The sequence below is a fragment of the Rhinatrema bivittatum genome, chromosome 4 (assembly GCF_901001135.1).
Source record: "Rhinatrema bivittatum chromosome 4, aRhiBiv1.1, whole genome shotgun sequence".
Lineage (NCBI taxonomy): Eukaryota > Metazoa > Chordata > Amphibia > Gymnophiona > Rhinatrematidae > Rhinatrema > Rhinatrema bivittatum.
In genome coordinates, this window is record NC_042618.1 from 358,689,999 (window position 1) to 358,702,389 (window position 12,391).

The 12,391-nt window shown below is 45.6% G+C and overlaps 1 protein-coding gene across 2 annotated transcripts in view; it reads left to right on the forward strand.

Annotated features, from left to right (window-relative positions):
• IARS (isoleucyl-tRNA synthetase) overlaps positions 1-12,391 on the forward strand; it is a 600,554-nt gene that overhangs the window by 493,242 nt on the left and 94,921 nt on the right. For both annotated transcript variants that reach the window (XM_029600767.1, XM_029600766.1), the window contains exon 28: positions 8,316-8,411. In XM_029600767.1, the coding sequence (XP_029456627.1) occupies positions 8,316-8,411 (96 nt within the window). The remainder of the gene's footprint in view (positions 1-8,315; positions 8,412-12,391) is intronic.

A 12,391-nucleotide genomic window follows, 5' to 3' on the forward strand; every position in this document is an offset into this window, starting at 1 on the left:
CACATTGGGTCCCTCCCCCAGTTGAGATTTCCCGAGGTGATTTCCACGATCCCTCAGAGGTAAGCCTCGGTCCGGCTGCCAACCCTCAGCAGGGACCTAGCCCCCGACATCGGGTGAGGCTGAGAGGCAGTGGGTGGAACCTCGAGCGCGGCAGTGAAGGTATTTTCCCTCTCCCCCCACAGCCGGAGACTGCCCGGAAAGAGACCGGGAAGCGCCGAGACAAGGTAAGGTAGAAATCTATTTAAAAGTCTCTGGTCTCCGAAGCTCGAGGAGCCACATAGCTGGGACCAGTGCCACCGGGTTGATCTGCCCTAGCAGGGCTAGACCCCGGTCAGTTCCAAGGGTCGTCCCACGTGGAGACCCTCCGAGGTGGTCGCCATATTGTCCGTGTGGTCGCTGTCACCCTTTTCCTCTGTTCACTGCCGTTTCGATCCGTGCACACAAAGTCGCGCGCCCAAATACTGGGCGCACAAGCGACGCGCATAGCCACTCACTTACTATGCCAGGCGCATAACTTCGACCTGTGCGCACAACAGCGTGCACATCTCCCTAAGCGCACACCAAACCTACGCGCACAACTTCGACGCACACCTGAGCGCACAACTGTATTTTACACGCACAAGCCATGGCACCACCGGAAGATAAACTCAAAGCTCAGGGCCTTTGCCCAGCATGCTACATTAGAGCTGCACAGCATGAGGAGGCCACGGCCCTGTGTATACAGTACGAAGAGGCCCTAGGGGATCCAACTCATGGCCCTCCCCAGCCGGTACCGGGCTCCAGCCTCTCGAGCAGTACGCCGGACCTAGCATTGCCCAGCAGGAGCCCCCTCAAACGGGGCTCCCCAGGGACACGGCACCCCTTAGTCTAGACCCAGCATCTATCTCCTGGGTGGAATTCTTCAAAGGTCTGCATACCTTCGTGCACATGCAACCGGGGCCTCCTATAATACGGCCACAGGCTCCACCAGAGGACCTCAACGTGCTGGGGACCCTCTGTGCCCAGGGAAGTGATCCCACTGCCCAGAAGCCCCACCTTCGGGGACATGGACAACTCAGATGAGGATTCAGAACCCCTGGAGGAAGGGGAACTCCCTCCGGGGACAGAGCCCCACCGAACCATGAGACACTTCTTCACCAAAGACGAGCTTCCAGACCTGGTCACACAGCTTAAAAGAGCTTGCCATCCCGGGCACAAGTGCCTCGGGGGAACCTAAGATGAACCAACTATTAGAGGGACTCCGTCAGACTTCCCGCCATTTCCCACTATTACAAGCCATCCAGCAACTAATTGCCCTGGAATGGGATGCCCCAGAAACTACATTCAAAGGGGGCCGGGCTCTGGCAGCCATGTACTCTCTGGACCCAGCTGCCAAAGATCTCCTGGCATGTCCAAAAGTGGATGCCATGGTCTGTGCGGTCTCGAAGCGCACTACTATCTCGCTGGAGGGAGGAGCAGCACTCAAGGATGCTCGAGACAGACGTCTGGAATCTTTCCTCAAACAGTCCTTTGATGTCTCCGCTATGTCTTTACAGATCACGGCCTGCTGTGCCTTGGTGACTCACGCCTGCTTAGCACAGGCACGTGTCACCTTGTCTCGGTGCTTCCCAGCCACACCCCACAATGAAAATCAGCTGACCCATCCAAAGGAAGAAGACCTAGGGGCAGACTTGCCCTATTCTACCAAAGATGGGTCGAGATAACTTCGGACAAGTGGGGTCCTATCCATCATTTGAGAGGGATATTACCTGGATTTCTACCACCTCCCTCCGGACAAGTTTGTGGAATCCCCCTGCCACAACCCTTCCAAGAGGGTGGCAGTAGAAGCTACACTGACCAGATTGCTAGCCTTTGAGGCTATAACACCGGTGCCTCCACAACAAATAAATACTGGACATTATTCCATCTATTTTATAGTCCCCAAGAAAGAAGGAATGTTCAGACCCATCCTGGACCTCAAGGCGGTCAACCGTCACCTGAAGATTCATCGCTTCTGCATGGAAACCCTACACTCGGTAATAAGGGCGATACAACGGGGAGAGTTCCTTACATCCCTGGATCTGTCGGAAGCCTACCTACACATTCCGATCCATCAAGAGCATCAGCTTTTTCTACACTTCTCGATCCTGGACCATCACTACCAGTTCCGGGCACTACCTTTTGAGTTAACCACTGCACCCTGGACGTTCACCAAGATCATAGTGGTGGTGGCAGCAACACTGAGGAAAGAAGGAATCCGCGTGCACCCTTATCTAGACGATTGGCTGATCAAAGCGAAATCCCCAGAGGAAAGCCACCAGGCAACCAACAGAGTCAAAACTCTACTGGAGAACCTCGGGTGGGTGGTCAACACAAACAAGAGCTGCCTGCAGCCCTCCCAATCTCTAGAAAACTTGGGAGTCCGGTTCGACACCAAACAAGACAAGGTCATTCTGACACAGACAAGGAGATCAAAACTGATGACCCAGTTACGAGCCCTGTAGAGTGAACTTCACCCCACAGCATGGGATTTACCTACAAGTCCTCGGCCTCATGGCATCCACACTGGAAGTAGTGCCATGGGCACGAGCTCACATGAGACCCATACAACGCTCACTACTATCACGATGGAATCCACTGCCCAGAACTATACCGTACGGCTTCAGCTCCCGGAGAGAGTTCGGGCCCAACTACGATGATGGCTACAAGAAGCCCATCTGAGCCAGGGAACGAGACTATTCTCACCAACCTGGATCCTACTCACCACGGATGCCAGCCTACAAGGCTGGGGAGCACACTGCTAGAAGCTAACCGCCCAAGGGCAATGGAACAGAGAGTCTGGATGGAACATCAATCGCCTAGAAGCATGGGCAGTCAGACTAGCCTGCCTAAGGTTCGTTCACAGACTCCAAGACAAAGCAGTCAGAGTAACAACAGTGGCCTACATCAACCATCAGGAAGGAACCAGAAGCCAACAGGTGTCTCTGGAAATAGACCTCCTAATGTCATGGGCGGAAGTGAATCTTCAAGAGATCTCGGCCATCCACATTGCCGGGAAAGACCACTTCACTGTGGGCTACCTCAGCAGAGAAAGTCTAGATCCAGGAGAATGGAGCCTGTCGACCACAGCATTCCAATTGATAGTAAACCGTTGGGGAACACCAACCATGGACCTCCTGGCAAACCGGTCCAATGCCCAAGTACCCAGTTTCTTCAGCCGCTGGCAGGAACTCCAGTCCCAGGGAATCGATACCATGGTACAGACCTGGCCACAGGAGACTCTGTTATATGCCTTCCCGCCGTTGCCCCTATTGGGCGCAAACATCCACAAGATAGAACACCACAGGGGACCAGTACTTCTAGTGGCCCTGGACTGGCCAAGAAGACCGTGGTACGCAGACATGCGAAGACTGCTGACAGGGAGCCCCCTGCCGCTACCTCCACACAGGGACCGATCCTCTACGAGGATCCAGCTCTATTCTTTCTTATGGTCTGGCTATTGAGAGGACTCGCCTAAGGAAGAGCGGATACTCAGGGGCAGTAATTGACACCCTACTCCGAGCATGCAAGTTCTCCACATCCCTAACATACATAAGGATTTGGAGAGTATTCGAAGCCTGGTGCGAGGACCACAACATCATACCACGCGCGGTCAAAATTCCTGTGATTTTGGAATTCCTGCAGAACGGCCTACAGAAGGGATTGTCTCTCAACTCCATCAAGGTACAGGTGGCCGCATTGTCATGCTACGGAACCAAGAGCGAAAGCGGCAGCATAGCCTCTCACCCGGATGTCTCCTGCTTTCTAAAAGGAGTCAAGAAGATCTGACCACCCCTGAAGTGGCCAGTGCCTCTTTGGAATCTCAGCCTGGTCCTAGATTTCCTAGCAGGAACCTCCTTCAGACCTCTCCGCGGCCTGTCTCTCCAACTATTAACACTGAAGACAGCCTTCCTGCTGGCAGTCTGTTCAGCCCGTCGTATATCTGAGCTACAAGCACTGTCCTGCCGAGAGCCGTTCCTCAGACTCACCCCGGGAACCATCCAGTTATGCACAGTTCCGTTGTTCCTCCCCAAAGTAGTGTCTCACTTCCTTCTCAACCAAACCATCTCGCTACCATCGCCAGATGAGCATAAGAATTCTGAAGAGGCTCGAAGTCTAGGCCATTTCAACGTCGGCAGGCTCCTAGTCCGATACCTGGAAAGGTCGGAATCCGTTCGAAAGACGGACCATCTATTCGTCCTTCACAACGGGAAGAAGCAAGGGGAAGTGGCCTCGCGAGCAACCATAGCCATCTGGATCAAAGAAGTCATCAAGGCAGCCTACATAGAAGCAGCCAAGCCACCTCCTTTACAAGTCAAGGCCCTTTCTACTAGAGCCCAGGCAGTGTTCTGGGCGGAAACCAAAATGCTGTCACCCGCCAATATCTGCAGGGCGGCGACATGGTCCTCCATACACACCTTCTCCAGGTTTTACCGCCTGGATGTTCAGGCTCGGGAGGACACAGCATTTACAAGGGCAGTACTAAGTGGGTCACGGGCAGCCTCCCACCCGGTTTGGGAGTAGCTTTTATACATCCCATTGGTTCTGAGTCTATTTGCTACACGCTAGGAAATGGAGAAATTACTTACCTGATAATTTCGTTTTCCTTAGTGTAAACAGATGGACTCAGCATCCCACCCACGGCTGCCGTTACTCATGGAATTCTCGGGGGGACATCCCCGGGACTGAGTGATTCATGGGTAAGCCATGCTTTCCTTCATCTAGGACACCCATCCTACCGGGTGTCGACATTTCTCGTTTGAGGGTACTGGCGGTCTCCAGCTATAGCCAAGTCAACCAGTTCAAATTAATTAAGTTAACCAAGTTATAAAGTTAACCAAGTTGTTCAAATTATTCAGTCATACATATATCCACAATGTTTTTCGAGGAGAATACTGAAGAACTGCACTTCCTGCAGGGGTATATGTACTAGGGCTGATGTCAGATTGAAATCTGATCCGTTTCCAACTGCTATCAGGAGTACACTATACCCATTGGTCCTGAGTCCATCTGTCTACACTAAGGAAAACGAAATTATCAGGTAAGTAATTTCTCCATTATAACAACTTTTAATTTCAGTTTCATCCCCATGATGATTGGCCATAATTTCCTAGGATTGTAAACTGATGTCAGATGACTATAAAGTCCATCTAAACTTTTTTCCCTTCCTGTTGGAATACCACAGACCTTCATTAAGCTGACTTGACCCTCACCCCCTACTAGTTCATGCTTTCTAGAATTTTGATAGTTTCTCGTCTAACTCATGCATCTTTCATCCCCTCTGTGTTTGAAATACCTTTGTTACTCCATAATATAACTTTTCAAGCTCACCATGATCCTTCTGGAACTTTCTCCTTAAAAAGAAAAAAGCTTTCCTCTTGTATATTTTTGAGAGACATGAATATCACATCTCTCCTTCTGCCACCTGTCCTTAAGAGATATATATGTTTAGATTTTACGTCTCTCTTCATAGTTGTAGTGATATAGACACTGCACCATTCTGATAACCCTCTTCTAGACTACATCTGCTCTATTTTCTTTTGGCAATATGGCCTCAAGAATTGGACACAGTCCAGGTGTGGTCTCGCCAGTGATTTGTATAAAGGCATTATACAGACAGGTTATACCCTTCTCTGTGGGCCCTACCGTTCCTCTAGCTATCATTTCTTATTTATTTATTTATAGTTTTTTATGTGATCGTGACCCTGTTATGCACTGTGGCAACAATGAGATTGTCAAATATCACCATGAGTGGTCCATGGTTTGAAATCTCTGCTTACAGATGGGTGATTTTCATTCTGTGGTCCAGTCCTTGATTCTCCCACTACTTGACTATTGCAATGCAGTATATTTAGGGCTACCAAAATTTGCATTGAAATCATTAGAGTTTGCAAAGCACGCTGCTAGATTAATCTCTGGGGTTAGCAGATGGGACTATATCACCCCAACACTGTTTGGCTTTTCACTGGTTACCAGTCGAGTAGCAAATCAAATACAAGACTGCTTTACTAGTTCTTAATTTATCATCTTTGGACTCATTCCTATGGGTCAATGCCATGTTGTACGTTTATAACCCTACTCAACAACTACTATCATCTCAATAAGGTTTGCTAGATGTCCTTTCAGTGCGTCAAGCCCATCTAGCTGAGACTAGAGAGAGAGCATTCTCAGTTGCTGCCCCGATATTTTTGGAATTCCCTATCACAAGAACTCTGGCTTATAATGTGCACTAAGTCATTCAAGACGTTATTAAAAACGTATTTATTCAGACAGGCTTTTTTATGAGGCATTTTTTTAAAGCAGATTCGCTAAATATTGTTTTTCCTTCAGTCTGCTTTTATGGATTTTTGTACAGAATTGTAATATTGTCTTATGTCTGATTAATTTTATTATGTATGTGCTGTTGCAGGCCGCTTAGGGCCTGGCATATAAATGCAATAAATGAAATGAAAAACTTCCAGATTAGTCTCTAGTTTAGTGTACATCAGCACCTTTTCCTTCTGCCTGCCTGCTGCTTCATCATGAATTCTTTAAGAATAAAACATCTTATCACTTTGCTTTACTGCATTAGTTATTTTAGCTTTGTCCCTTCTGATTACCATACCTGTTCCCGTCAGCCTTTACAAATACTTTTCCCTTTCCTCACCCTAAGATCCTTTTTACCTTTAGAATGCTAATCTTTTTGTCCTTACTTTTGTAGTTACTTCTTTGCTGCAATAGTGAGTGAGCAGAGGATTCTTCACTGAGTCGTTGTACAGAATTAGATATGTTTATTCAAATTATAAGGTTTATAGCCTTAATTATGGAATTGGCTGCTTCATGCACTTAAAGGTGGTCAGTAATTTAATTTAAAGTGCTAATGCAGGGATAGGCAACTTAAATTCACAAATGCCGCAAGCCGGTTGAGCTTTCAGGATTTCCACAATGAATGTGTGTGAGATGTATTTGCATGTAATGAAGGTAATGAATATTCAGTATGGATATCCTGAAAGTCTGACTGGCCTACAGTGCTCAAGGACTGGATTTTCTTTCCCTTGTACTAATGTGAGACTTGTACTCAGCCATGATCTTTTCCTTACTAAAAGTGTCTTTGGAAGACATTTTCCCTACTCTTAGCCAGTAAGTATCCAGAACCTGTAGACATTGCCTTCTAAATGATCATCATCACATTTAATGTGGTACACTTCATGTAATTGTTTGCAATAGCATTTAAAGTTGAAAATCTCTTTGTAGTACTGGCTGATACCTTTTGTAATTTGGATCTGCCTTGGAAGTACAGTATTTTTCGCTCCATAAGACGCACCTGACCATAAGACGCACGTAGGATTCAGAGGGGAGAAATTTAAAAAAAAAAAAATTTGTGCTAAACCGGCTCTATCTCTGGGCGTCTTATGGAGCAAATTAGGGGAGTGCATAACATTTTTTTTTCTCCCCATTTTGTTTTCGGGTCTGGGGAGGGCCATTCGGTCCACTCCCCAGATCAGAAAACTTTTATCTTTCTCTGGGAACCCCCCCCAAAAAAAACCATCCCAACCCTTTAAATTAATTAATGACCCCCCAGACCTGCCAAATTAATTAACTACAACCCCCCACCCTCCTGTCCACCCCCCCCCCCCCAAGACCTGCCAAAATTCCCTGATGGTCCAGTGGGGGTCCAGGAGCAGTCCGGGAGCGATCTCCTGGACTTGGGCCGTCGGCTGCCAGTAATCAAAATGGCGCCGACGGCCCTTTGCCCTTACTATGTCACTGGGGCCGACCAATGGCAGCGGTAGCCCCTGTGACATATTAAGGGCAAAGGGCCGTCGGCTGCCAGTAATCAAAATGGCGCCGACGGCCCTTTGCCCTTAAGTCACAGGGGCTACCGCTGCCATTGGTCGGCCCCAGTGACATAGTAAGGGCAAAGGGCCATCGGCGCCATTTTGATTACTGGCAGCCGACGGCCCAAGTCCAGGAGATCACTCCCGGACTGCTCCTGGACCTCCGCTGGAGCACCAGGGACTTTTGGCAGGGTGGGGGGGGGGGTTTTTTAGATTTTTAGTTTTTGGGGTTTTTTTGTTTGTTTTTTTTTTATATTCGCTCCATAAGACACACATACATTTTCCCCCCACTTTTTGGGGGAAAAAAGTGCGTCGTATGGAGCGAAAAATACGGTAATTGTTATGCATTCTGTGAAATAAAATATATATGCTCAAAATTAGAATGGGAACTTAACCAGTTTTTTCAGACAGTGTATAAATAAATAGTTTTAATGGTTTTTATTATATAAAAAAGTTTGAGCATTCTTTACCTTCTTCCAGGTTTTGATTCTGTTAGATGTCACGCCAGATCAGTCTATGATTGATGAAGGAGTTGCCCGTGAAGTGATTAATCGTATCCAAAAACTCAGAAAGAAGGTTAGTTGGCTCAGGAGCATTCATGATGATAAACCCTCAATACATTCCAAAAAAATATTCTATTATATTTAACACAAGAATGCAATGCATGTTTTTCATAATATTGGTGGTCTGTGACTTGGTTGATTTGTTTTCCAGTACTTGTTCTCTTTTTTTTCCTTTGTACAGCAAAATGGTTCTGGCTATAAGCATGCTGGTGCCATTTTAACATACTGGCAGGTGAGCCCCTGGGAATCACTCCTGCCCCATTTAGGCATTTTAGACATACAGATGGGATAATAATGGTTTGGAGGAGATGGACCTTAATTTTTAAAGTTTGGATTGCCAGAGGGAGCTGGCCGTGGGACAGAAACTGAGCGAAAGTGGGACAAACAGACATTTAGGTATTTTGGACCTGCGGATGGGGTAAGATGGGATCAGGGAAAGGGGAAATAAGTGGCTGCAGGCTGGTGCAAGGATATTAGGTGCTCTAGGCAATCTTTACAGCTTTGTGCCCAGCTCTCCCCCCACAGCCCTCTCCACATACAGTTATAATTTATAAATTTATAATCAGATTTAACATGAAAAAGGACATTCAAAATAGTATTCTGATGTAAAAATATCACTTAAGAGAAGAGGTGCAGGGGAGATATGGTACAGACCTCCAGATACTTGAAAGGTATTGATGCACGAACTTCAGATCTTTTCTGATGGAAAGGAAACTGTAGATCACAAAATGAAACTCCAGAGGGATGACTCAAAACAAACATCAGGAAATATTTCTTCATGGAGAGGTGGTGGATACCTGGAATGCCTTCCCAGAAGAGGTGGTAAGGATGAATATAGTAAACAAATTCAAAAGGGCATGAGTTAAACACTGGATCCTTGGAGGCTAGATGTTGGAAATGAAGAAAAGGGAGCATCAGGGTAACTATCATAAAGAAGTCAATTGGGTAAACTGCACAGAGTGGCAGTTACTATCATGAGCAACTTGCTGGAAGATTGGATGAACCATTTGGTTTTTATCTGCCTCATTACTATGTTAATATGTGTATGCATGTGCTGTTGTGGCAACTGGAAAACCCTGCAAAAAAAGATATTTAGAATCCATATGATATTAGGCCTGTTGTAAAGTGTGTTGGGTGTGGGCTTTGCTCTCAGAAAACCATAAATTGAATTTAAATTACAGTATAGTAAACATTCAATACCAAAACAGTACTAACCAGCACTTACAGTAACAACCCTGTTTGTTTATTTATGTATTTATTGAAAGAGCTTGTTACATGCATCCTCCAGTGTTTGGGACAGGTTACAATATAACATTCATAATAATACATAGAGACATGTCCATATATGATACATAAAAACAAAAATACAACTTAAGCACTGCTAGCTAGAAAAAAGAAAATCAAACTGGACTGGATTAGAACTGAAATAAAGGATTTAAAAACAATGCTAGAAACGGGGACTGAGGCAGGGCTAGAAAAATTAGGAATTGTTAGTTTCCTGGAATGCCTGGCTGAACAAGTAGGTTTTCAGGTTCTTCTTAAAGTCTTTGGCACTAGGTATTGATCTAATGAAAAGGGGAAGCGAGTTACAGATGGTAGGGCCTGCAACTGAAAAGGCTCAGTCTCGTGTGATTGCTAATCTGCAGGCCGATACAGTACAGTGCGCTCCGACGGAGTGCACTGTTAACCTGCCCTTGGACGTGCGTTTTCCCTTACTCCTTATTCAGTAAGGGGCAGAAAACATGAGTCCAACCCGCGGCACCTAATAGCGCCCTCAACATGCAAATGCATGTTGAGGGCCCTATTAGGTATGCCCACGCGATACAAAAAGTAAAATGTGCAGCCAAGCCGCACATTTTACTTTAAGAAATTAGCGCCTACCCAAAGGTAGGCGCTAGTTTCTGCTGGCACCGGGAAAGTGCACAGAAAAGCAGTAAAAACTGCTTTTCTGTGCACCCTCCGACTTAATATCACGGCGATATTAAGTCGGCGGTCTCGAAGAGTAGAGAAAAATTTTTTAAATGAGCCGGCGGCTGTCGGGCCGAAAACCGTACGCTCAATTTTGCAGGCGTCGGTTCTTGAGCCCGCTGACAGCCACGGGCTCGGAAACTGGACGCCGGCAAAATTGAGCGTCAGCTGTCAAACCCGCTGACAGCCGCTGCTCCGGGTGAAAAGGAGGCGCTAGGGACGCGCTAGTGTCCCTAGCGCCTCCTTTTGCCCGTTTCTACCGCACCACCTAATTTAAATACAGAATCGCGCACACAGGCGAGTGGCCTGTGCGCGTGCCGGGAGAGCGGTCATTCGTCCGCTCTCCCGCGGACTTTACTGAATCGGCCCGCTGGTGTGTTTAGCAGAAGGAATTTCTAGAAGGTGCTGCTTTGATCTTAGATTTCAAGAGGAGACACAGGACAGAGTATCCAAGGGCCCTTGATATTATGAATGAGACTGTGTAACCAGTGTACAGAATATAGCACTGGAGTGATATGATCATGTAGTTTTGTATTTCTAATAAACTGGCAACAGAATTTTAAACAAGTTAAAGTGGTCTGATAATAATCTGTGGAAGACTAACATATAAGGAATTACAATAATTTAATCCAGTGAGTATTAGTGACTGAAGAACAGTGCGAAAATCAAAGAATTCAAGGAGGAGTTTAATGTGTCAAAAACGTTGGAGATTAAAATATGATGTCTGTATAACAGGTTTGATGTGAGATTTCATGCTTAGCTTTGGATCAAAAATGCACTGACATTCCGTGTAGTATGAGAGATTTGAATCGTAGTATTGCCGAAAAAAATGTGGTGGGAATATCAGGAGAGGAAGAGCTATCCAGAGCTATGAGCTCCATCTTTGATAAATTTAGACAGAGCTTGTTATGGGATAATCATGCGCCGATGGACGATAGGCAGATATTTATGAATCGAGTAGTAGATTGTTAATTGTCCGTGAGCAGAAAGTAGAACTGTATATCATCAGAGTAGAGACTGTAAAAGAGGCCTAGAGAAAAGGGTGCAGATAGGAGCAATGTATATATTAAATAAAGCTGCAGCTAGTTCAGAGCCTTGAGGAACACCAATGTTAATTGGAAACCATGGAGAAGAAACAGAATGTAAATGGTTTTGTTGCGACTGATCATGTAAGTATAATTGAAACTAGGAGGAAACTGATCCAGAAAGGCCAATACTGGCACAACATGAAAGGAGTATGTCGTGGTTCATAATGTCAAAAGCAGCAGAAAGATCTAAGAGAATGAGAATATAGGTCTGAGAGTCAAATCCACGATAAACTGTCATTGCTAGATATGAGTAATGTGTCTATGCTATGATGAAGTTTGAAACCAAATTGATATTGGTCCAGTATTGAGTGTTTGAGACATTGATTCAATGTTTGAGAACCACTGATTCAATTATTTTAGAAGGGAAAGGAAGAGAAGAAATAGGGTGTAAATTAGAGAAATCAGTTTCGTTGGGAGATCTTTCTTTAATATTGGCAAAACTGAGGCAGTTTTAAGTGATGACAGAAGAAACCCAGAAGAGAGGAAAGAATTGACAATATGACTAATGGGTTCAGCAGTGTTGTCTTTAATATGTTTAAGCAGGATGGTAGGACAGATATTTATGGGACAAATGGATGGCTTCGTTTTAGAAATGATTTGAAGAATTTTGCTTTTTGCGACATCCTCGTGTCCTGTATAGTGGCAGGAAATTGTTCTGTTGGGTAAGAGTATTGTGGAAAAGAGTTTACAATGTTTATTTTAGAACTGAAATGATTTACTAAAGCATTGCACAAGTCGGATTGGGAGGTGGCAGTTGGATATTTTGACATAATTACCCCGACATCTAGTGAGAAATTTTACTGCATTAAAAAGCATATGGAAAAGCAAATACAACAAATATTACACCAGGCCCTAAAACATCAATGCTAAACCTATTAGGGAAAAAGAATAAGCCAGGCTGCTACAGATCCCTACACACAAAAACTATATGGCTAGC